Source organism: Myotis lucifugus, unplaced genomic scaffold, assembly GCF_000147115.1.
Source record: "Myotis lucifugus unplaced genomic scaffold, Myoluc2.0 scaffold_379, whole genome shotgun sequence".
Lineage (NCBI taxonomy): Eukaryota > Metazoa > Chordata > Mammalia > Chiroptera > Vespertilionidae > Myotis > Myotis lucifugus.
Genome location: NW_005871427.1, coordinates 125,016 through 146,979, shown reverse-complemented (window position 1 = coordinate 146,979; position 21,964 = coordinate 125,016). Strand labels below are relative to the sequence as shown.

The 21,964-nt window shown below is 44.0% G+C and overlaps 1 gene segment (V, D, J or C); it reads left to right on the top strand.

Annotated features, from left to right (window-relative positions):
• The first annotated feature begins 21,251 nt into the window (after positions 1-21,251).
• Positions 21,252-21,700, top strand: LOC111828486. The segment is given in 2 exon segments: positions 21,252-21,297; positions 21,384-21,700. Coding segments are annotated over 2 exon segments (363 nt in total).
• Positions 21,701-21,964: the final 264 nt, after the last annotated feature.

The following is a 21,964-nucleotide window of genomic DNA, read 5'->3' as shown; positions in this document are numbered from 1 at the left end:
CACTCCCCTCTGGTACCAGAACCTGCTCCATTCCCTGTGGCAGCTGTATCCAATCCACATGGGCAGTGGAGGCTCAGCATTTTCTGGGCAGTTATTTGTAAAATCACCCATATCCAGACCCATCAAAGAAAATACTGATGAATTGAACTGTAATAAAATGAAAAACATTTGTTCCTCCAAAAATTCCATCAATGAAATTAAATCATTAGCTTAACAAGAGAATATATTTTTGAATCATGTGCCTGGTGCAGAATGTGTGCATTGCACATTAAGGATGTGGTATGTTAGGTAGAGAGCCCAGCACCCTCTGACCACAGTGAGCACCCCAGGGACAGGGCAGAGGGAGGCTGGGATGAAGGTTTCCTGACAAGGTTGAAGTTCCCTTTCCTGTGAGAAAATGCGTGCTAGGAATTATTCAATTTCCCTTACTGTGATCCCCAACATCACTGACAACACTAGACAGAAATCAGGTCACTTAACAGGCCGAATACATTGTTCATGATATGAAAGATTCTCAGTGGTACACATGCATAATCACTCCCTTTATCTCTTATCTTTTATCCAGGTTAAAACACGATTATTTCAGATGTGGTTATTTCAGGGTGTCTGCAATATGTCATGGGTTTACATAAGGGAAGAGTTTGCACAGTGTGTCATAACACATTAAAAGTTCCATCATCAAGAATCAAGGGTCTCCCTTTTTCTTGTGGTTGGGAAGCAGGTACTCATATGAAAGTAGAAATGAAGACAATGTGACAGAAAAAAAATGGCTGTGCTTTCTTTTCAAAATATTTTACACCAGGTGAACATAATTAGCATATAAAATGACAATGATAAACATTTCTTATTTGTAGATATATGTAATTGTTGGATTCAGAAGCTAAACAAATCCAAAAACCTATTAAATTTGTTTGAAAGATGAATGAGAATTTACCAATGAAACCTACTTATCTAGTTCAACATTTCTTGTTCTGCTCAGGTGAGGTTGTCCTTGACCTAATTCCAATGTGCTTCATGACCCAGGTAGTTCCCTGTCCCTGACTTACATGGTGAGTGAGGTCAAGGAAAGATATGCCCCAACATGGACCCAAAAATGATTAGGGAATTCCTACCTCAGTCCCTCTACTTAGAAGGAAAAGGCTTCCACACATGCAAATGTCTGTTCAAGCTCCATGGTACATCATCTCCTGGGCTGTGCAGGTTCACAGCTCTTTCCTCACACAGGGCTGAGGTCTCTGGGAAGGCAGAGCTGTGGTCAGAAGAAGATGAGCCTGCTGGTTCTTCTCCTGTGCCTGGTGACAGCCCCGGATAGTGAGGGTCTCAGGGCTCAGACAGGGGTCATGGGATGGCTGTGACTGCAGGTTACTGACAGGGACTGATGCTCCTTGTCCCCAGGTGTCCTGTCCCAGGTGCAGCGGCAGGAGTTGGAACCAAGACTGGTGAAGCCCTCACAGACCCTCTCCCTCACCTGCACTGTCTCTGGATTCTCTCTAATGAGCTATGATGTGAACGGGATCCTCCAGGCTCCCAGAAAGGGGCTGGAGTGGGTTGGGATTATATGAGGTTATGGGGGTACAAACTATAACCCCACACAGAAATTCAGACTCAGCACCAACAGGGACAAGTCCAAGAACCAGGTTTATTTACCATTGGACAGCCTGAGAGCCAAGGACACGGCCATGTATTACTGTGCAAGACAAAGTGAGGGGAAGTCAGTGTGAGCCCAGACACAAACCTCTCTGCAGGAGACAGCAGGGCTGGGCTATAGGGGGTGCTCAGGACACCAGGGGGCGCTCCTGACCCCTGAAGCCCAGATGACAGCCAGGAGCAGGGTAGAGGGAGGTGGGGAAGGAAGGGGCTTCCTGGAAAAAAATCCTGTACCAATCAATAATTGTTTTAAATGTAAATGGCTTAAATGCTACAATCAAAAGACTTAGGGTCGCTGATTGGATAAGAAAGCAAGACTCACATCTATGCTGTCCACAACCGACATATTCCAGAATGAAAGATACACACATAGAAAAGTAAGGGCTGAAAAAAAATTTCATGCAAATGGAAATGAAAAAATAAACAAAACAAATCTGGGGCAGCAATGCTTATATCTGGCAAAACAGACTTTGAAACAAAGACTCTAGTAAAAGACAAAGAAAGAGACTACATAATAATAAAAAGAGCAATCCAATAAGAGGGTATAACACTGGTAAACATTTATAAACCCAACAAAGGAGGACCTAAATATGTAAAGAACATTTTGAGCCCAGCCTGTGTGTCCCCCTGGTTGAGCTCTGACCTGTGAACTAAGAGGTCACAGTTGGATGCCCAGTCAGGGCACATGCCCATATTTGAGGCTCTTTCCCCAGAGCAGGACAAGGCAGCCGATAAATGATTCTCTCTAATTGTTGAAGTTTCTTTCTCTCTCTCTCCCTCTCCCTTCCTCTCTGAAATCATTAAAAATACATTTAAAAAAAAAACAAATCTTGAAGGACATGAAGGGAGAGATTGACAGGAATAATTTCATTGTATTGGACTTTAACACCCCATTGACATCAATGGATATATGTTCCAGACAGGAAAACACAGATCTTCAATCACATACTAAAGCAGATGGATTTAATTGAAAGCTTCAGAGCATCCTACCCCAAAGCAGCAGAATATACATTCTTTCCATGTGCACATGAAACATGAAACATTTCCTAGGATAGACCACGTGTTAGTACAGAAAGCAAATCTCAGTAAGGTTAAGAAGATTGAAACCATATCAAGCACCTTCTCTGACTATAATGTTATGAAATTATAAGTCAACCACAAGAAGAAAAAAAAAACAAAGCAACACACAAAGTCATTGAGGTTAAGGAACATGTTACTGAACAATGAATGGGTTATCAGAGAGACCAAGGAAGAACTCAAAGTTACCTTAAAACAGATGAAAATGAGAACACAACAACCCAAATCTATGGGACACAGAACAAGCAGTTATAAGAGGGAAATCCAAACCAGCACAGGCCCACCTCAGGAAACAGGAACAAGGATACCAATCTAACTCTACACCTAAAGGAACGGGGTAAAAAACCTGGAGTGGGAACAAGTAAAGAAATAATTAAGACCATAGAGGAAATAAAAAAATAAACAGTGTAAGGAAATTAATGAAACCAAGAGCTGGTTCTTTCAAAAGATAGACTAGATTGACAAATTTTAAAGGGACTAGTTAAGAAATAAAGATAGTGCACACAAATAAATAAAATGAAAAATGAAAGGGAAGTAACAGCTAACACCATAGAAATAGAAAGGGTTATAATAAACTATTATGAACAACCATATATCAACATATTGGAAAACATGGATGAAAATGTTAAATTCCTAGGAACATATATCCTTTCAAAACTGAATCAGAAACAATAAGAAAATCTAAATAGACCAAATTAACCTATTGAAATCAAAGCAGGAATTAAAAAAACTCCCAGGAAACAAAAGTCCTGCACTAGATGCCTTCACAGGTGAATCTCACCACACATTCCAAAAAGCACTAACACTGATCTTTCTCAAAATATTCCAAAAATTCAAGAAGAAGAAAATCTCGCAAGCTGCCTTCCACTGTTCACATCCTCCCTAGATCTGTCCGAGTCCCTGAGCTCCATGGCCAGAGCCCTGCTGACTCTCCCCAGCTGTTCACACAGCGTCAAGGGCAGATCAGACCCTGTAAAAGCCACCTGCCCCCCTTCATCCACCAGCACCCCTCTCATAGGTGCATGCAGCTGAGGACACCCCAGGACAGGTCACAGACAGGAGACCTGAAGCTGAGCCAGGACATGGTGACAGCGATCCCAAGGGTCACATGCAGACATCAGATTTCCAATAACAATTTTTTCATAACCTAAACGTAATTATTCCTCAATCATTAGCCATATCTAACCCTTAAGCACACATGGTCATGAGGGGGATTCTTATATATCCCAATGTATGAAACTGGATCTACAACAGAGTCTAGAGAATAAGCACCACAGAGGAGACAGTGCAGCTGCTACACGTCCTATCCGCTGAAGGGATAGGACCCGGGAGCTGTGTCTCTATAGTTCATGCTTTGGGTTCCCAGGGACCCACACAGACACTCCTCTCTCTCCCAACACTTGATCCACTGGCTCTAGGCTCACACTCTTGTCTTGGTTTATCCTCTGATCACTTTGTAGGGTAAATAGTGTCGAATGGAACTTCCCATCTCCTGAACATGAACCTGCTGCACTTTTAGTTATCGGATTTGAAGGTTAATTTCTCTTTCTTTTCATTACTGGTGACTGTCAAAGGAATCCGTCATTTTTAATCCTTCTCTTCTTTGTACAGTTGAGCTGGAGTGATTGGTTCCAGTATGGAGAACATAGGCCCAGATGCCGGGAATTAATTAACATACATGCATCCCTGGACATGTCACATTCTTATATGGTGTCATTTGTACCAGCATGCAACCCTGGAGCTTCCGATATACTAGAAGGACATGCAAATAGGGACCCCTGTGCTCATAAAAACCAGCCCAGCCTCGACCCTGCAGCTCTGGGACAGGAGCCCAGCCCCGGGATCCCAGGTGTTCCCATTCCTGATCAGGACTGAACACAGACCACTCACCATGTGGTTTTGTCTCAGCTGGGTTTTTATTGTGGCTCTTTTAAGAGGTAGTTTATGGAGAAAAAGAAAGACTGAGTATGTGAGTGGATGTGAGTGAGAGAAACAGTGGACTTGTGAGAGTTTCCTGACCAAGATGTCTCTGTGTTTGCAGGTGTCCAGTGTGAGGTGCAGCTGGTGGAGTCTGGGGGAGGCTTGGTGCAGCCAGGGGGGTCTCTGAGACTCTCCTGTGCAGCCTCTGGATTCACCTTCAGTAGCTACTGGATGGACTGGGTCCGCCAGGCTCCAGGGAAGGGGCTGGAGTGGTTATGTCGAATGAATCCTGATGGAAGTACCACACACTATGCCAACTCTGTGAAGGGCCGATTCACCATCTCCAGAGACAATGCCAAGAACATGCTGTATCTGCAAATGAACAGCCTGAGAGCCGAGGAAACGGCCATGTATTACTGTGCAAGAGACACAGTGAGGGGGAGTCAGTGTGAGCCCAGACACAAACCTCTCTGCAGCAGAGGCTGTGACCACCAGGGGGCTCTCAGGGCCCCTGAACAGAAGGACCATCCCAGCAGCAGGTGCAGTTAGAGGTTTGGGCTGGTTTCCTGTGTTGTTTTCTCTTCATGTCACAGTTTCCCTCAGGGAACCTCTGGACTCCTGATTCTGCACTTACCTCTGAGGTCTCTGAGTTAGAAACGTCTGTTGTAAATGAAGACAACTTTTTCATGTGAAAAAACCGTAGAGGGTCTTTTAGACAATCTCGTGCCCAAATGACAATTGATAATCAAATCTGCTGACCCAGATCCCCTAAATCTAACCAGAGGCTCTGTTAACTCAACAGTGCGGTTCAACACAGACCAGGGTCCCAGCGCGCCAGCAGCAGGACATGTGGATGCTGGACAGTGGCCACCACCTGCACATGGATCCAAAGCTAGAGAAGAATGACCCTGGTCATTGACTTGCCATCACTCCCATAGCACCAATCACAGGTGACACCATGAGGAGGAGATAGAGGGACCCACCGTGCCTTGGAATGGATGTCCAGGCTGATGTCCCACAGGCAGGGGCACCTTGAAAAGGTTTATCTCTTCATGGAGGGGTCTGCTGGGATCAGGGCAGGCTTTTCAGCCAGTCAGACACGGTTTCCTGGCTGGCATGGCTCAGTAGTTGGGCACTTACCTATTGACCAGGAGGTTAGGGATTGATTATTGGTCCGGGCACATGCTCAGTTTGTGGTCTTGATCCCCAGTGTGGGATGTGCAGAAAGCACCCAATCAATGATTCTCTCTCATCATTGCTGTTTCTACCTTATCTCTCTCTCCTCCTCTCTGAAATAAATAAAATATATTTTAAAAAAGAAAAAAATATATATTTGGATCCCCCAGGTAAGAACACTTGTTCAGGGTTTTATTGTGAACAGTGCTGGGGGTGGGGATGGTCCTGCTCACAGGAGGGGCTTGTGTGGGTTCAATGTCCCACCTGCAGGACACAAGAGGGCATCCCTGCTTCCTCTTAGTTTTCCACATGCCAAGCAAGAGAGAGGGATGAACGTTAACATGTCAGCATCAAACATCAAATTAGAACCTGGGAAAGAACTAAGATGGTGGGGTACATAAAAGCCTATATTCACCGCCTCCCACAACCACTTGAAAATTACAACTAAAATACAGAACAAACCTCATTCAGAACAGCCTGAATATTGGCAGAATGGAAGTCCTACAACTAGAGAAAGAAAAAAGAAAGCACATTGAGACTGGTAGAAGGGGTGGAGGTGTGGAATGGGCCCAACACCAATCTGTCCCAATTTTTTAATCAGGAGGGAGATTGTCTCTGTAGAGGCTGCCTGTGGTGAGCATGGGGTCTCAGCCCACACTAGAGCCCCAGCTCAGGGTTGCAGAGCTGGGAAGAGAAGTCCCCGTCACTTTGGGTTGTAAAAATCAATCAGGGTTTGTGGCTGAGTGACAAGGAGGCTGTTGTAATCACAGGTGTTCCTCTCAAAGAGCCATTGCAGGAACTCACAGGGTCCCACTTACTTCATGCTCCTGGGCCAGGGGACTCAGACTCACGGGGAGGAATTTGATAGTCTGGCATGGGGGCAGTATCTCAGGGGTGGCTTTCTCCAAGACTGGGGTGCTCACAGGGATCATTTTTCTTGTGTTGGGACCTCCCCTTTTCCTGGGCTGACTGGCAGCCATGTTTGAGTCTTCATCAGCATAGAACACACTGTTTGTTCCATCCTGGTCATCCCCTCAGATTTTGCCCCATCCAATTTTCAGTCCCACAAAGCTGCTAGCAGCAGCTTTTTCAAATGAATGGCCTGTCCTGGCTAAGGCTTCAGACTTTGCTAAAACATCTCAGATAAGCTGCATCTAGGGACAACATGTCCAAACCTACCTATAAAAGGCCCAAGACAGGGCACTAGCACCAGCCTGACATGCTTCACAGCTAGGCCTCACCTGGGCACCTCAAAGCCCAATACAAATAGCAAATAGCAGCCATCTGAAGATCCCTCTACATCTCCTGCTGGGTGGCCCCAGGCAGTGGCTGACTTTGTACCTCCCTGGAAGTCCCAGAGCCAGTGAAGCCAGTGGACAGTTTCAGACCATACCAGATTACAACTCTACACAGCCACAAGAGACACACTCAAGGGGCAGACTCAGTGAGCACCAGAGTCCCACTGAAGCAAAGTCCTGTTCCAGAGGGGTGTCTCCTGCACAGAAACTCTCCTACTGTAGTCACAGCTGGTCCCCACAGCCAATTGTCCTGGGGGTCAAGTCCTCCTAGTGATGTCAACAGAAATCAAGGCTCAACTACAAGACTATGCACACTGCCCACACAGGAGTGCACCTAGAGTGCCCAGCTCAGGTGACGGGGAGGGTGAGACACTGGGCCCTACAGGACAGTTATTATACAAGGCCACTCTACCTACTGTAGGAGACATAGTAGCTCTACTCAATACATACAAACAAACACAGGAAAGGAGCCAAAATGCAGAGATAAAGAAACATGTCACAAATGAAAGAAATGGAAACAGGCAAACTACTGGATACACAGTTCAAAATCATGGTTATAAAGTTACTCAAGAATCTTCATGAGACTTTCAAGGATCTTAGTGAGAATTTCAAAGACAAGTAAATGGAAGACTCAGAAATTAAACATACACTAACTGGAATAAAGAATAATTTACAGTGATTCTACAGTAGAGTAGAGGATTCTGGGAATCAAATAAATGATTTGGAATATGAGGAAGCAAAAAACACACAATCAGAAGAGCAAAAACAAAAAATAATCCAAAAATGTGAAGATAGTGTAAGAAGCCTCTGGGACAACTTAAAGGGTTCCAACATTCACATTATAGGGGAGCAGAAGGAAAGACAGAGAGAGCAAGATATTTAAAACCTATTTGAAGAAGTAATAACAGAAAACTTCTCCTACCTGGTGAAAGAAATAGACTTACAAGTCTAGGAAGCACAGGGAATCCAAAATAAGAGGAACCCACAGAGGCCCACACCAAGATACATCATAATTGAAATGCCAAAGGCTGAAGACAGAGACTCTTAAAAGCACAAGAGAAAAGCAGCCTGTCAGCTGATTTCTCAACAAAAACTTTGCAGGTTAGAAGTGAGTAGCAAGAAATATGCAAACTTATGAATGATAAGGAACTTCAACCAAGATTACTCTCCTCAGCAAAGTTTTCATTTAGATTTGAGGACCAGATAAAGAGATTCACAAAAAAAAGAAAACTAAAGGAGTTCATTACCAGCAAAACAGTATTATATGACATCTTGATGGGTATTCTTTAAGAAGATAGAAGAAGAAGAGGAAGAGGAAGAGGAAGAGGAGGAAGAGAAGGAAGAGGAAGAGGAAGAGGAGGAGGAGGAAGAAGAAGAAGAAGAAGAAGAAGAAGAAGAAGAAGAAGAAGAAGAAGAAGAAGAAGAAGAAGAAGAAGAAGAAAGAGGAGGAGGAATAAAATATGAACAATAAAATGGCAACAAATACATATCTATCAACAATTGAATCATAAAATCAAAATAAATAAACAAGAAACTAATGAAGAAAATAAACTTCTGAATAGAATAGAATCAGAGGCATGGAAGCATGGAACAGACTGAATAATCTCAGAGGGATTGGGGGATAGAGGGTGGAAAGATCTCATCTGTGGACACAGACAGTAGGGCAGTGAAGGCCTGCAGTGGAGCAGGAACTGGGTGGAAAGGGAGAATGTGGGGGGGGGGCATCTGTAATACTCTCAATAATAAAGATTTTTTAATAATAGACCCTGACTACTTATTTCACTAAAACCTATAAAATCTTAGGGGGAAAAAAAGAAGCTACCAACCATAGTGAGTAGAAAGCACATCAAGGTCTTCCAACAGAAGAATAATGCCCACCTGGAAGCACTGATAAGAAACAATAACAGGATTTCCCAGATGCCTTAGTTCAAGGTCAAGGGCAGACACTGCCCACACTGCAAGGTCATCAGCTTGTTCTGAAGGACTTGGGTAAAATTTCTGCTTCCAAAGACCAGGAGAATCCTCAGGTGGAGGAGCTCTATTGGAGCAGGCTTCCAACTGGGTGGGGTCATGATTGGATACTTTAGTTGCTGCCATGGGCACGATGCATGCATCCCTCAAATAGTCACACATTAAAACTCAATGCCCAAGGAGATGGTGTTAGGAGGTGGGGCCTGGGGACCTTCTTAGATCTTGAGGGTGGAATTCTCCTGAGTGAGATTTATGCCCTTAAAAAAGAGGGCTGAGAGCCAGATGCTGTGCTGAGTGTTTGAGTGTCAACCTATGAACCAGGAGGTCATGATTTGATTCCTGGTCAGGCCATATGCCCTGGTTGTGGGATTGAACCCCAATGGTTCTCTCTTATCATTGATGTTTGTATCTCTCTCTACCTCTTCCTTTCTCTATGAAATCAATAAAAGTATATTTTATAAAAAAAGTGGGCTGAGGAAGCTCTCTTGAACCATCCAACCTTTGAGATCACAGAAAGATTACAGACATCCCTCTCACAATCTGGGACCACTGGCTCCTAACTGCTCACCTGTCTGCCTTCCTGATTGCACCTAACTGCCCTTCCCTGCCAGCCTGATCTCGCCCCTAACTGCTCTCCCCTGCTGACCTGATCACCCCTAACTGCCTCTGCCTGCCTGCCTGATTGCCCCTAACTGCCCTCCCCTGCTGGCCTTATTTCACCCCCAACTGCCCTCCCCTGCCAACCCTCTAATCGCCCCTAACTGCCTCTACCTCAGCCCCCACCACCATGGCTTTGTCTGGAAGGAAGTTGGACATCCAGAAGATGGTTGGTCGGCCCAGTCTAATTAGCATATTACCCTTTTATTATTATAGATAGATTATATAGAATAGGGTTGCTTAAATGGGGTGGGGAGCCTTTTTCAGCAGGAGGAGATGCTCTTGACAGACAAAAATACATAATTCCTATATCTGGACTGATAGCCAGCCATATGCAGTATACTGCCAAACCGGTCATTAAAAAATTGAACCACTTTCTTACACCTTCCAGTGGTTCTCAACCTTCCTAATGCTGCGACCCTTTAATACAGTTCCTCATGCTGTGGTGACCCCCAACCATAAAATTATTTTCATTGCTACTTCATAACTGTAATTTTGCTGCTGTTATGAATCATAATGTAAATATCTGATATGCAGGATGTATTTTCATTGTTCACAATGCACAGGTTGAGAACCGCTGCCTTACACCAAACAGCCATTGCCCTTGAAACTCCCCCTCAGCCCTCACCTTATGTTCTGCCTTTGCAGTTCACCCAGATTTGGTTCTGACTGGTCAGTTTCTATGCTAGTCAGCATCAGAAGGTCCACCTCCTAGGCAGCCCTTGGCTCCTCGCAGTTCACCCAGATTTGGTTCTGATTGTTTGGTTTCTATGCCAGTTAGCATCAAAAGCTCTGCCTCCCAGGCAGCCACCTTGAGGGTTAATTTTCATATTACCTCTTTATTATAGAGGATAGTTGAAATCTCTGGGAAGCACAGGAAAGGTCCTACTTTGATGGAGCCAGGAAAGGAGAAAGGCTTGTGGCTTTATTTATGCAGGTGGTGGGGGAGGATAGAAATTCTACTTCCAGGAGATGGTGTGGTTTCAACCTCTTAGTGACAAATGAAGAGGATACCAATATTTCTGATAAGATTCCCATGTGGGGAAGATGGAGATGAGGCAGCAATGAACCATAAGTTGTCAGCAGTCAAATGTAAAGTAATATAGTAATTTCTGATTACCTATTTCCCTTAACAATTTTAACAAATGAGCAAAAATAAGATAAAGGGCCAATATTTGTGCACAATAACTGTGTCTACAAAAAATGAGTGGGTGAATGATTATAAGTAAGCCAGTGATGGTGAAGATGATGATGATGATTATGATAATGATAATGAAGACAATGGACTGAGATACAGATCTTGGCCCAATAAAATGAAGGCTTCTCATACAGGCACACCATCAACATGGCTCCTTTAGTGAGGGGTGTCCACTCTTCCTTGTCAGGGTTGAGAGGTTTCATAAATGGGACCCCAATGAATTATGCAGCTTGGGTGATTCAGAGAGAGACCATGTGAGTAATGACCCCAAAAGTGTCCAAGTGGGAATCCACAAGATCGGTGAAGGTGTTACCTTCTAGAACAGAGACACTGAGAATGTGCATGTAGGACACAGGGACTCCTCTGTCCACCAGTTTGCAATGAGATGTTCCTTATTTCCCTTGATCCCTACCTGCAGAATCTTTAATGTTTCTACTTCTAACAACCTCTTCTCAGAATTATTAGGCATGTCCTACAATGATACATGCTGTCTCTTTCATTTCCTGAACTTCCTTCTGGGCCCTCACTGAAGGAGGCTTTAAACCCATGTGTCCAGTAGCTCTCTGTCTATGAACATCAAGCATGTTTCTGTCATGTGACTCAAAACGAGTCCAGCTTCCTCCCCTAACCTGGTTCCACAGTCACATCCAGATTTATGGGTAGTTTCACAGCAGCACCCCCCTCTGGTACCAGAACCTGCTCCAGTCCCTGTGGCTGCTGTAGCAAATCCACATGGACAGTGGAGGCTCAGCATTTTCCAGGGAGTTCTTGGAAAAATCACCCAAAAGAGGACACATCAAGGACAATATCATTAAATTAGCTTTGGTTAAAATGAAAGTATTTTGTCCTGCTAAAGATTCCATTGAGCAAATTAAAACACTAACATAAATAAAGGAATATATTTTCAAATCATGTCTGATAGGAGGATGATTAAATTATACAGTAAGGATGTCATATGTTTGTGGGAGAGCCCAGCACCCTGTGACCACAGTGACATCCAGAGGAAGGGCAGAGGGAGGCTGAGTGAGGGATTCCTCTCAGGGTTGAAGTTTCCTTTCCTGTGAGAAATTCTATGGTATGAATTCTCTACACACACATCCCTATGGACCCCAACATCACTAATAATGTTGGGGTCCATAGTAACGTTTACTCACTGAGACTGAGTAAACAGGTCAATCTTCTCCCATCATCATTTCCACTTATGAATGATTCTGAGTTGTACACATACATGATCACTGCTTTTATTTCATGTCTTTTGTTCACTTAGAGCCATGACTCTTTCGGATGTAACTATTTGGAATCTCTGCAGTAGGCCATGGGCTTGCATAAAGGAAGAGGGTGCACAAGAAGCTGTAGACAAGGTCAAAAAATTTCCAACATCAAGAATAACAAATGTCTAACCTCTCAGTTCTTGGGATGTTGTTTCTCAGATCAAAGTAACATAGTAAATTAAGATATATGATATAGAAAATGGCTGTCCTTTATTTTTAATGTTTTGCACAATGATAGGAATTATTAATATAAAATTAGATTCAAAAATGTGAAATTGTGGATTCAGTAAGATTTTGAGATTCACAAATAGTCTGAACAAATGTTAATCATTTTTACGCCTGTTTGAAAGATTCATGAAAAGTTAAAAGTATAACCTACTCATCAAGTCCACCATTTCCACTTATGCTCAGAAAGATTAGGCTATTTGTTAACTGAATTCCAATGTGCTTCATTTCCCATGTGGTCCCCTGTCCCTGACTTACATGCTGAGTGAGGTCAACGGAAGAGATGCCCAAAGAGGGGCCCATGAATAAACAGGGCATCCTGACCTCAGGCTTTACACTTATAGGAAAGGCTACCCCACATGAAATTTCTCTTTAAGCGCCAGGGTAAATCCTTTCCTGGGCTGTGCAGGCTCACAGCTCTCTCCTCACACAGGGCTGAGGCCTCTGGGAAGGCAGAGCTGTGGTCTAGAAGAAGATGAGCCTTCTAGGTCTTCTTCTGTGCCTGGTGACAGTCCCCTAAGGTGAGGTCTCACAGGTCAGACAGGGATCATGGGATAGCTATGGCTTCAGATGACTGACAGGGACTGATGTTCTTTGTCCCCAGGTGTCCTGTCCCAGGTACAGTTGCAGGACTGGAGAAGCCTTCACAGACCCGCTCCCTCACCTGCACTGTGTATGTATTTTCTTTAACCAGTTATTCTGTGTTCCTGCCCCAGCAGCCCCTGGGAAAGGGGCTAGTGTAAGTTGGATGCATATGGGGTGATAGAGGTACAAACTATCTCCCAGCACTGAAATCCAGACTCAGCATCACCAGGGACACCTCCAAGATAAAGTTTACTTAACACTGAACAGCCTGAGAGCAGAGGATAGGGCCATGTATTACTGTGCCAGAAACAGTGAAGGGAAGTCAGTGTGAGACCAGACACAAACCTACCTGAGGGAGACAGCAAGGCTGGGCTACAAGGGGCGCTCTGAACACCAGGAGCGCTCAGGACCCACAGCACATAGAGCAGCCCTAGGAGCAGGGGCAGAGATAAGTGAGGAGGGAAGGGCCTTCCTGTTGGGCCGAGGGATTTCCTCACAAGCTCTGAGCTGCCTCCAGGAATGATTCTTCCTTCTCATATCTCACTGCAGACAACAGGGAAGAAGGGACATTGTTTGTTTGCAGGTGACATGCTGCCAGTGACAGGGACCCTTCTTCACCAAGTCTACTTCACAAATTTTAATGGTCTTTTTTTCATGGTCTTTTAAACATTTATCTGATGATTGTGAACTCCGCAGGTGGATTGCTGGATTGGGCTGTGTGTACAGCTCTGCATTTATCCCTCAGGGGTCACAGTTACCCTCAGTGTCTAACTCTAGCTGTGCCTTCCCCCTCCTGGTTCCAGGGCTATCAGGGCCCTCTCTCTGCTGAAAGGCCTGAGCACACTCAGGGCTCAGCAACCTCACCCATCCTATCTCAGTCCACATTGATCCCTGGAAGAGTTGTCAGCTCAGTGCACCAAACACAGGGAGCTCCACATCCACCCACACGAGGGCTCCAGCTATCCTAGAGGAAGTAGTGCCAACCCCACAGTGGGAACAGGTGACTCTGAGGGCTGGGATGTGCATCACCAATCTCTTCCCTCCACATTTCTCTTGAATCCAAGGTTTTCTAGCTTTCCTGTGGATGAGATGTGCATTGGGAGCATGTTGGAAGACTAGGAGCATCCATGGGACCCCCTGCATCCATACTGTTCTCTTACTACTTGCCCAGGAAACACAGAGTTTCATAGACACATAGTCACACACACAGATTCATACACACAGACACCGAGACACACACAGTCACACACACAGACACACACAAAGTGACACACTTGTTTTTGGAAAACACGTGCTTTTACACATGAGCAGTGATACAAAACAGTTCATGTTGTTACACACTATACTTTATGAATCCTATATAATAAAAAGTGGTTATATGTCATTCTCTCGGATGTCATATGAAATTAATATGTGGTCTGAAAACAACTATTATTTCAACACTGTGAACATCAACAGTTGTATTTCTCAGTCCACTTAGTAGTTGCTCAAATTAGGGATTTGACCCCAACTTTTCTACATTGCTATGCATTTTTAAAAATAATAGAAGTAGCAGTAGAAAACCTACCAACAAATAAAAGCCAAGGACCAAAAGGACTCAAGGTTGAATTCTACCAGAATTTCAAGTAAGAATTAATAACTTTTATTCAACTCATCTTGAACTCTTCCAAGAATTAAAACAAAAGACAATGGTTACAAACAGATTTATTGTGGTGTCCATTACACTCATATCAAAGCCGAGTAAAAATATACAAAAATTACAGGTCAACATCCCTGATGAACATAAGTGCAAAAGCCCTCAACAATATACTAGGAAACTTAACTTCACACTGAAAGGATTATTTACCATAATCAACTGGGATACTGTCCTAGCATGCAAGGATGGTTCAATGTATGTAAGCCAGTAAATGTGATACACCTCATCCAAAGAATGAAGGATAAAGTATACCATCATACAATTAGATATAGAATAAAGCATTTAAAATTTAAAATTGCTTCAGAATCAAAATTCTTAGCAGATTAGCTTTAGAAGTGATGGGTCTCAATGTACTAAAGGCCACATTTCAGAAGCCAAGAAGTGACATCATGCTACACAGAGAAAATTTCAAAGCTTTTCTGTTGGGGTCCAACCCCAACGGGTCCAGGGATCCCCAAAGGTGTGGACGGAGTCAGCGAAGAATGAATGACATGGAAACTGGGTTCAGTTCATCAGCATAGCGAGGTTCTCCCTCCAAGATCTCCAGCGAAGTTCTGGCTAGGATCTCCAGCAAAGTTCTGGTCAGGATCTCCAACCAAGTTCTGGTGCCATGTTCTCTCTCTAGGTTCTCCAGCCAGGTTCTCCATGTTCTCCAGCCAGGTTCAGTCACCAGGTTCTTTAGCCAGGTTCTATCCAGGTTCTTTTGCCATGTTCTGTCTAGGTTCTCCAGTGAAGTTCTGTAGCCAGCTTCTGTCCAGGATCTTTTGCCATGTTCTCTGGCTAGGTTCTGGTTAGGATCTGATCAGGGTCTGATGAGGATCTGATGTTTATTGTCTTGTTACATCTATATTTATACCAGCCGATTTTAATCCTGTCAATTTCTATTACAAAGGTTAGGGCGTTTCTTATCTCCGTTCCAGGGAGTAAAGATTATGTAGCTTAACTACCCGCCTGGCACTTAATTAAGGGGTTGTATCCCCTCCCTAACCTCAGGGAACGATCCCCACCTGGGGAAACAACCTTTCTAGGAGAGGTGACCTTGGTTAAAACACATGGCGCTAAAGGGAGCAAACATATTAAGAACAGTATGCTATATACGCCAGGTCTATTGAAACATATGCTGTGCAGATGTTTCTTTCCTGCAGCGACTGTGTCAAGCAGCAAGGATGGACCGGCTTCCGGGACTTTTCTTCTGACATTAGGATCAAGACAAGGGCTCCAGTGTGACTATTTCTATTTGTCAAAACTAGAAGTCCTTGTCAGAATAATTAGGCAAGAAAAAGAAATTTAAAATGTCTAAATCAGAAAGAAACAAGTTAAAGTGTTTCTCCTTATCTGTATGCAGATGACATGATCTTGTACATAGAAAACCCTAAAAACTGTATGAGAAGCTAATAGAACTAGAATTGAGGAAAGATGTAAGGTATGAAACCAACGCACAAATGGCTTGTGTTCCTGCACACTCTCAACAGAGTATCAGAGGAGAGTGAGGAAAGAAAACTTGAACTGGCTAAACAACAAGGAGATGACAACCTGATGAAACAAGAACCCTGGACCTGTGTGTGTCCTCGGTCTTGGTTAATTCCCCATTATGTTCCCAGGTAGATTTCCTCCCAATGTGGCACTGAGTCAGGTGCATAGTCCAGCTGACCCCCATCATGTGGAGACATGGGACCCTGGTCCCAAGGGTCACATGCAGACATCAGGTTTCCAATAATAATGTTTTCATAACCTAAACATAATTATTCCTAAATAATTATCCACAGCTTCCCCTAAACACACCTGGTCATGACAGAGATTATTCTTCATCCCAATATATGAAACTGGATTTACAACAGAGTCTAGAGAATAAACACCACCAAGGAGGCCATGCATCTGCTACATGTCCAGCACCAAAATCCCCTTTAAGGAATAGGGCCGAGAGTTCTGTCCGTGTCTATATAGTTCATGTTTCTGGTTCTCAGGGACCCACACAGATGCTCCTCCAACACTTGGTCCACTGGCTTTAGGCTCACACTCTTGTCTTAGTTTATCCTTTGATCACTTTGTAGGGAAAATAGTGTCAGGTGGAACTCCCCATCTCCTGAATATGAACCTGCTGCATTTTTTCATCATAATATTTGAAAGTTAATTACTCTTAGTTGTCTTTACTGGTGACCATCAAAGGAATCTATCATATTCTATCCTTATCTTTTTTGTACAGGCGACCTGGAGTAGTTGGGTTCCATGGGGAGGGCAGAGGCCTGTATAAGGTATATTATTTAACAAACATGCATTTTTTGGACATGTCACACTCTGGGGCCATGTCCTTAATTACAGAGTCCAACCCCAGATATCCCTATATAGCAGGAGGACATGCAAATAGGGCCCAGTTTGCTCATAAAAACCATCCCAGCCCTGACCCTGCAGCTCTGGGACAGGACCCCAGCCCTGGTATCCCCAGGTGTTCCCATTTTCTGATCTGGACTTAATACAGACCACTCACCATGAGGTTTAGCTTAGTTGGGTTTTCCTTGTGGCTGTTTTAAGAGGTAATTTATGGAGAACAAGAGACACTGAGTATGTGAGTGGTCAGGAGTGAGAGAAGCAGTGGAAGTGTGAGAGCTTTCTGAGCAGGTCATCTCTGTGTTTGCAGGTGTCCAGTGTGAGGTGCAACTGGTGGAGTCTGAGGAAGGCTTGATGTAGCCTGGGGTGGGCGGGCTGAGATGCTCCTATGAAGCCTCTGGATTCACCTTCGGTAGCTACTGGATGTACTGGGTCTGCCATGCTCCACGGAAGGGGTGGAGGGGGTTACTGTAATTAATCCTGATGGAAGTACCACAAACTATGCCAACTCTTGAAGGGCCAATTCACCATCTCCAGAGACAACACCATGAACATGCTGTACCTGAAAATGAACAGCCTGAAAGCTGAGGACATGGCCGTGTATTACTGTGCAAGAGACACAGTGAGAGGAAGTCAGTGTAAGCCTACACAAACCTCCCTATAGGAGAGGCTGTGACCACCAGGGGTCGCTCAGGGTCTCTGAACACAAGGACCATCCCAGCAGCAGGTGCAGTTGGTTTGGGCTGGTTTCCTTTGTGGTTTCCTCTTCATGTCACAGTTTCCCTCAGGGAACCTCTGGATTCCTGATTCTGTGCTTACCTCTGGAGTCTCTGAGTTAGAAAGTGTGTTGTGAACAGAGACAACTTTCTCACATGGGCAAACCTCAGGTACTCTTGTGCCCAAACAATAACCATCTAATCTTCTGTCCTACATCACTTTAATCTAACCAGAGGCTCTGCTGACTCAACTGTGAATCTCAGCTCCTCACAGGTCAGGGTCCCAACCAGCCAGCAGCAGGACAGGAGTGTACTGGACAGGGGGCACCAGAGGAGTGTGACCCCCAAACTAGAGAAGAAAGATCCTGGTATATCATCATGCTCATAGCACCAAGAGTACGTGACACCAGATAGAGACAGAGCGACCCTAAATCAGCTTGGTACACATGTCCAGGCCGATGACAAACACAAACACCAAGTGAACATGGACTGTTTATTCCATACATAACTGACATCTCTGGGAAGCATGGGAAAGGCCCTTCAGGAAGTCAGATCTGCTTTGATGGAGCCAGGAAAGGAGACTGGCTTGGGGTTTTATTTGTCAAGGTGGTGGCAGATGGGGAGGAATTCTCCTTCCAGGGACTTGAGTGGTTTCAATCTCACAATTACATCTAAAGACAAAACCATGATTTCCTATCAGATTTCTTGTGTGTGGCAGATGGAGAAGAGGTAAGAATAAGCCTTCCCTTCTCAGCAGTCAAATGGAAAATAAGAGTATGGCAACCTATTTTACTTAACACCTAAATAACCAAAATGACCAAAAATTTTAGATAAAGTGTCATTATGTGTATTCAAAAACTAGGCCTACAGAAAATGAGAAGAATAATTATAAGTAAGCATGTGATAATGATGATGATGGTGGTGGTGGTGATGGTGATGGAGGTGGTGATGTTGTTGATAGAATTGGACAAAGATCATGGTCCAAAGTTCTGGACGGAATCTGTACTTTATCCAAGGTCATCAGTTTTTAGAAGGCCTTGTGTGAACTTAGAGTTCGGCCTTTGAGGGTTGAATTTTCCAATGGCATCTAAAGAGGAGGCACCTGCTTTCTTTTCCTATAAAAAGTCATTGTGTGTTGACAACCACCATGTCTACAGAAAATGAGAAGGGTGATTAAAAATAAGCAAATCAGAAACACTAGGGCAGTGAGGGCCTGGGGCAGGGGGTGTGGTCATGTGGAAAGAAAAAGCAAATGGCGATGATTCAGATTATGACTATGATGGAATGAGACACGGGTGTTGGTCCAAGGAAATTATGGCACAAATGCAAACACACCTTCACCATGGCTCATCCAGTGAGAGGTATCCACTCTTCCCTGCAACTATTGAGATATTTTATAAATGGGACCCCAATTAATTATGCAGCTTGGGTGATTCAGGTGTGACATATCAATAATGACCCTAAAAGTGTTCAAGTTCTGATCTCCTGGACCTGGGAAGGTGTTACCTTCTAGAATAGAGACACTGTGAGAATGTGCATGTAGGAAACAGTGTTCCCCTTCCCACCAGTTTGAAGTGACACGCTCCTTATCTCTCTTGATCCCTGCCTGCATGACCTTAAATGATTTTATTTCTAACAAACTCCTGCTCAAGCTGTCAGCTGCATCCAGGGAGGATTTTTGCTTTTTCACTTTGGCTCTAATTCCCTGTATTCTCACTGCGGACACCAGAGTAGGAGGTCACCTTGCTGTTGGCAGATGGCATATGGGCAGTGACTGGGGACTCTCCTTCACCAACATGATACTGTACATAGAAAATCTGAAGGACTCAACCAAAAAAACTGGTAGATTTAATAAATGAATTCGGTAATCTAACAGGATACAAGATTAATACCCAGAAATCAAAGCTATTTTTATACACCAATAATGAATTCTCAGAAGGAGAAACTTAACACACAATCCTATTTACCATTGCAAAAACAACAACAAAACTTAAGATACTTAGGAATAAATTGAACCAAGGAGGCAAAAGACCTGTACTGGGAAACCTACAAGATGTTGAAAGTAGATATAGAGGAAAACATAAAAAAATGGAAGAATATACCATGTTCAGGAATTGGTATTATTAACATAATTAATATGCCTATACTACCCAAAGCAATCTATAGATTCAATGAAATTCTTATTAAAATACCCACTGTGGTCTTCACAGATATACAACAAATATTCCAAAAATTTATATGGAATCAAAAGAGATCCTGTAAAGCTCAGTAATCTTGAGAAACAAGAATAAAATTTGAGGGATCACAATACCAGATATAAAATTATACTAAAAAACCACTGTAATCAAAACAGCCTGGTACTGGCATAAGAACAGACATATAGACCAATTAAATAGTACATAGACCCCAGAAATTGACCCGTCATTATGCTCAATTAATATTTCACAAAGGAGGCAAGATCATACAATGGAGTCAAGAGAGTCTCTTGAATAAATGGTGTTTAGAAAATGGGACAGACACATGCAAGCAAAATGAAACCAGACCAATTTACACCATACACAAGCAAAAACTCAAAATGGATAAAAGTCTTAAATGTAAGTCATGAAAAGATAAAAATCATACAAGAAACCGTAGGCAGCATAATCTCAGACATCTCTAGTAGCAATATGTTTACAGATACATCTCCTAGGGCAAAAGAAATTAAGGAGAAAATAAACAAATGGGACTACATAAAAATAAAAAGCTACTGGAATGTATTCACGCCTATGTTCATAGCAGCACAATTTACAATAGTTAAGATCTGCAAATAGCCCAAGTGCCCATCTGTAGACGAGTGGTTAAAAAAGCAATGGTACATTTATACCATGGAATACTATGCAGCAGTAACAAAGAAGAGACTCTTACCCTTTGAGACAGCATGAAGTGACCTGGAGAGTATCATGCTACGTGAAATAAATCAGTCAGAGAAAGACAAGTATCACATAATCTCACTCATATGTGGAATCTAAGTAACAAAATAAACTGATGAATGGAGTGGATCCAGAATCATGGAAGCATGGAACAGGCTTCGGAATCTCAGAGGGAAAGCAGGGGAGGGTGGGTTGGTGGGAAGAGGTCAACTAAAAACTTGAATGCATATATACATAATCCATGGACACAGACAATAGGATGGTGAAGTCTTGGGGCAGGCTAGAAGGGGTCAATTAGGAATTAGATGGGACATATGTAATAATTTCAACAATAAAGATATAATTTATAAAAAAGAAAAAAGAATAAGAACTAGGACCCTCAGACTTCCACTGAGCCTGGTCCCTATGTCATCCATCTTCTCTCAGGTGGGGTGAAGACGTCAGCTATGAAATACTCTGCCTCATGAATATGCAAAAGAGAGGGAGTAGACTAGGTTAAATTGGATAAATCTGTGCCCTGGGGGCATCACCCACAGCCACACCTTCCCCTACAGAAGTGCTCACAGCACAGTCCCTCAGCATGGACTGGAGCTGGAGAACCCTCCTCCTGGTGGCCATGGCTACAGGTAAGGGGCTCCCCAGTCCCTGGGTTAAGGAGCGGATCAGGGAGGATCAAGGGGGATTTCCACCCACTCCTGTCTCCTCTCCACAGGTGTCCACTCCCAGGTGCAGCTGGTGCAGTCTGGGGCTGAGGTGAGGAAGCCTGGGGCCTCCGTGAAGGTCTCCTGCAAGGCTTCTGGATACACCTTCACCAGCTACTACATGCACTGGGTGCGACAGGCCCCAGGACAGGGGCTTGAGTGGGTGGGGTGGGTTTACCCTAACAATGGAAACACAAAATATGCACAGAAGTTCCAAGGCAGAGTCTCCATGTCCAGAGACACGTCCACGAGCACAGCCTACATGGAGCTGAGCAGCCTGAGAGCCGAGGACACTGCCATGTATTACTGTGCAAGGGACACACAGTGAGGGGAATTCAGTGTGAGCCAGACACAAACCTCCCTGAGGGAGACAGCAGGGCTGGGCTGCAGGGGACGCTCGGGACACCAGGGGGCGCTCAGTACCCACAGCACAGAGAGCAGCCCCTGGAGATGGGGCAGAGGAAGGTGTGGAGGGAAGGGGCTTCCTGTTGGGCACAGGGATTTCCTCTCAAGCTCTCAGCTGCCTCCAGGGATGGCTCTTCCTTCTCATATTCTCACTGCAGACATTTCATTCTCAATGAAGAAGGGACAT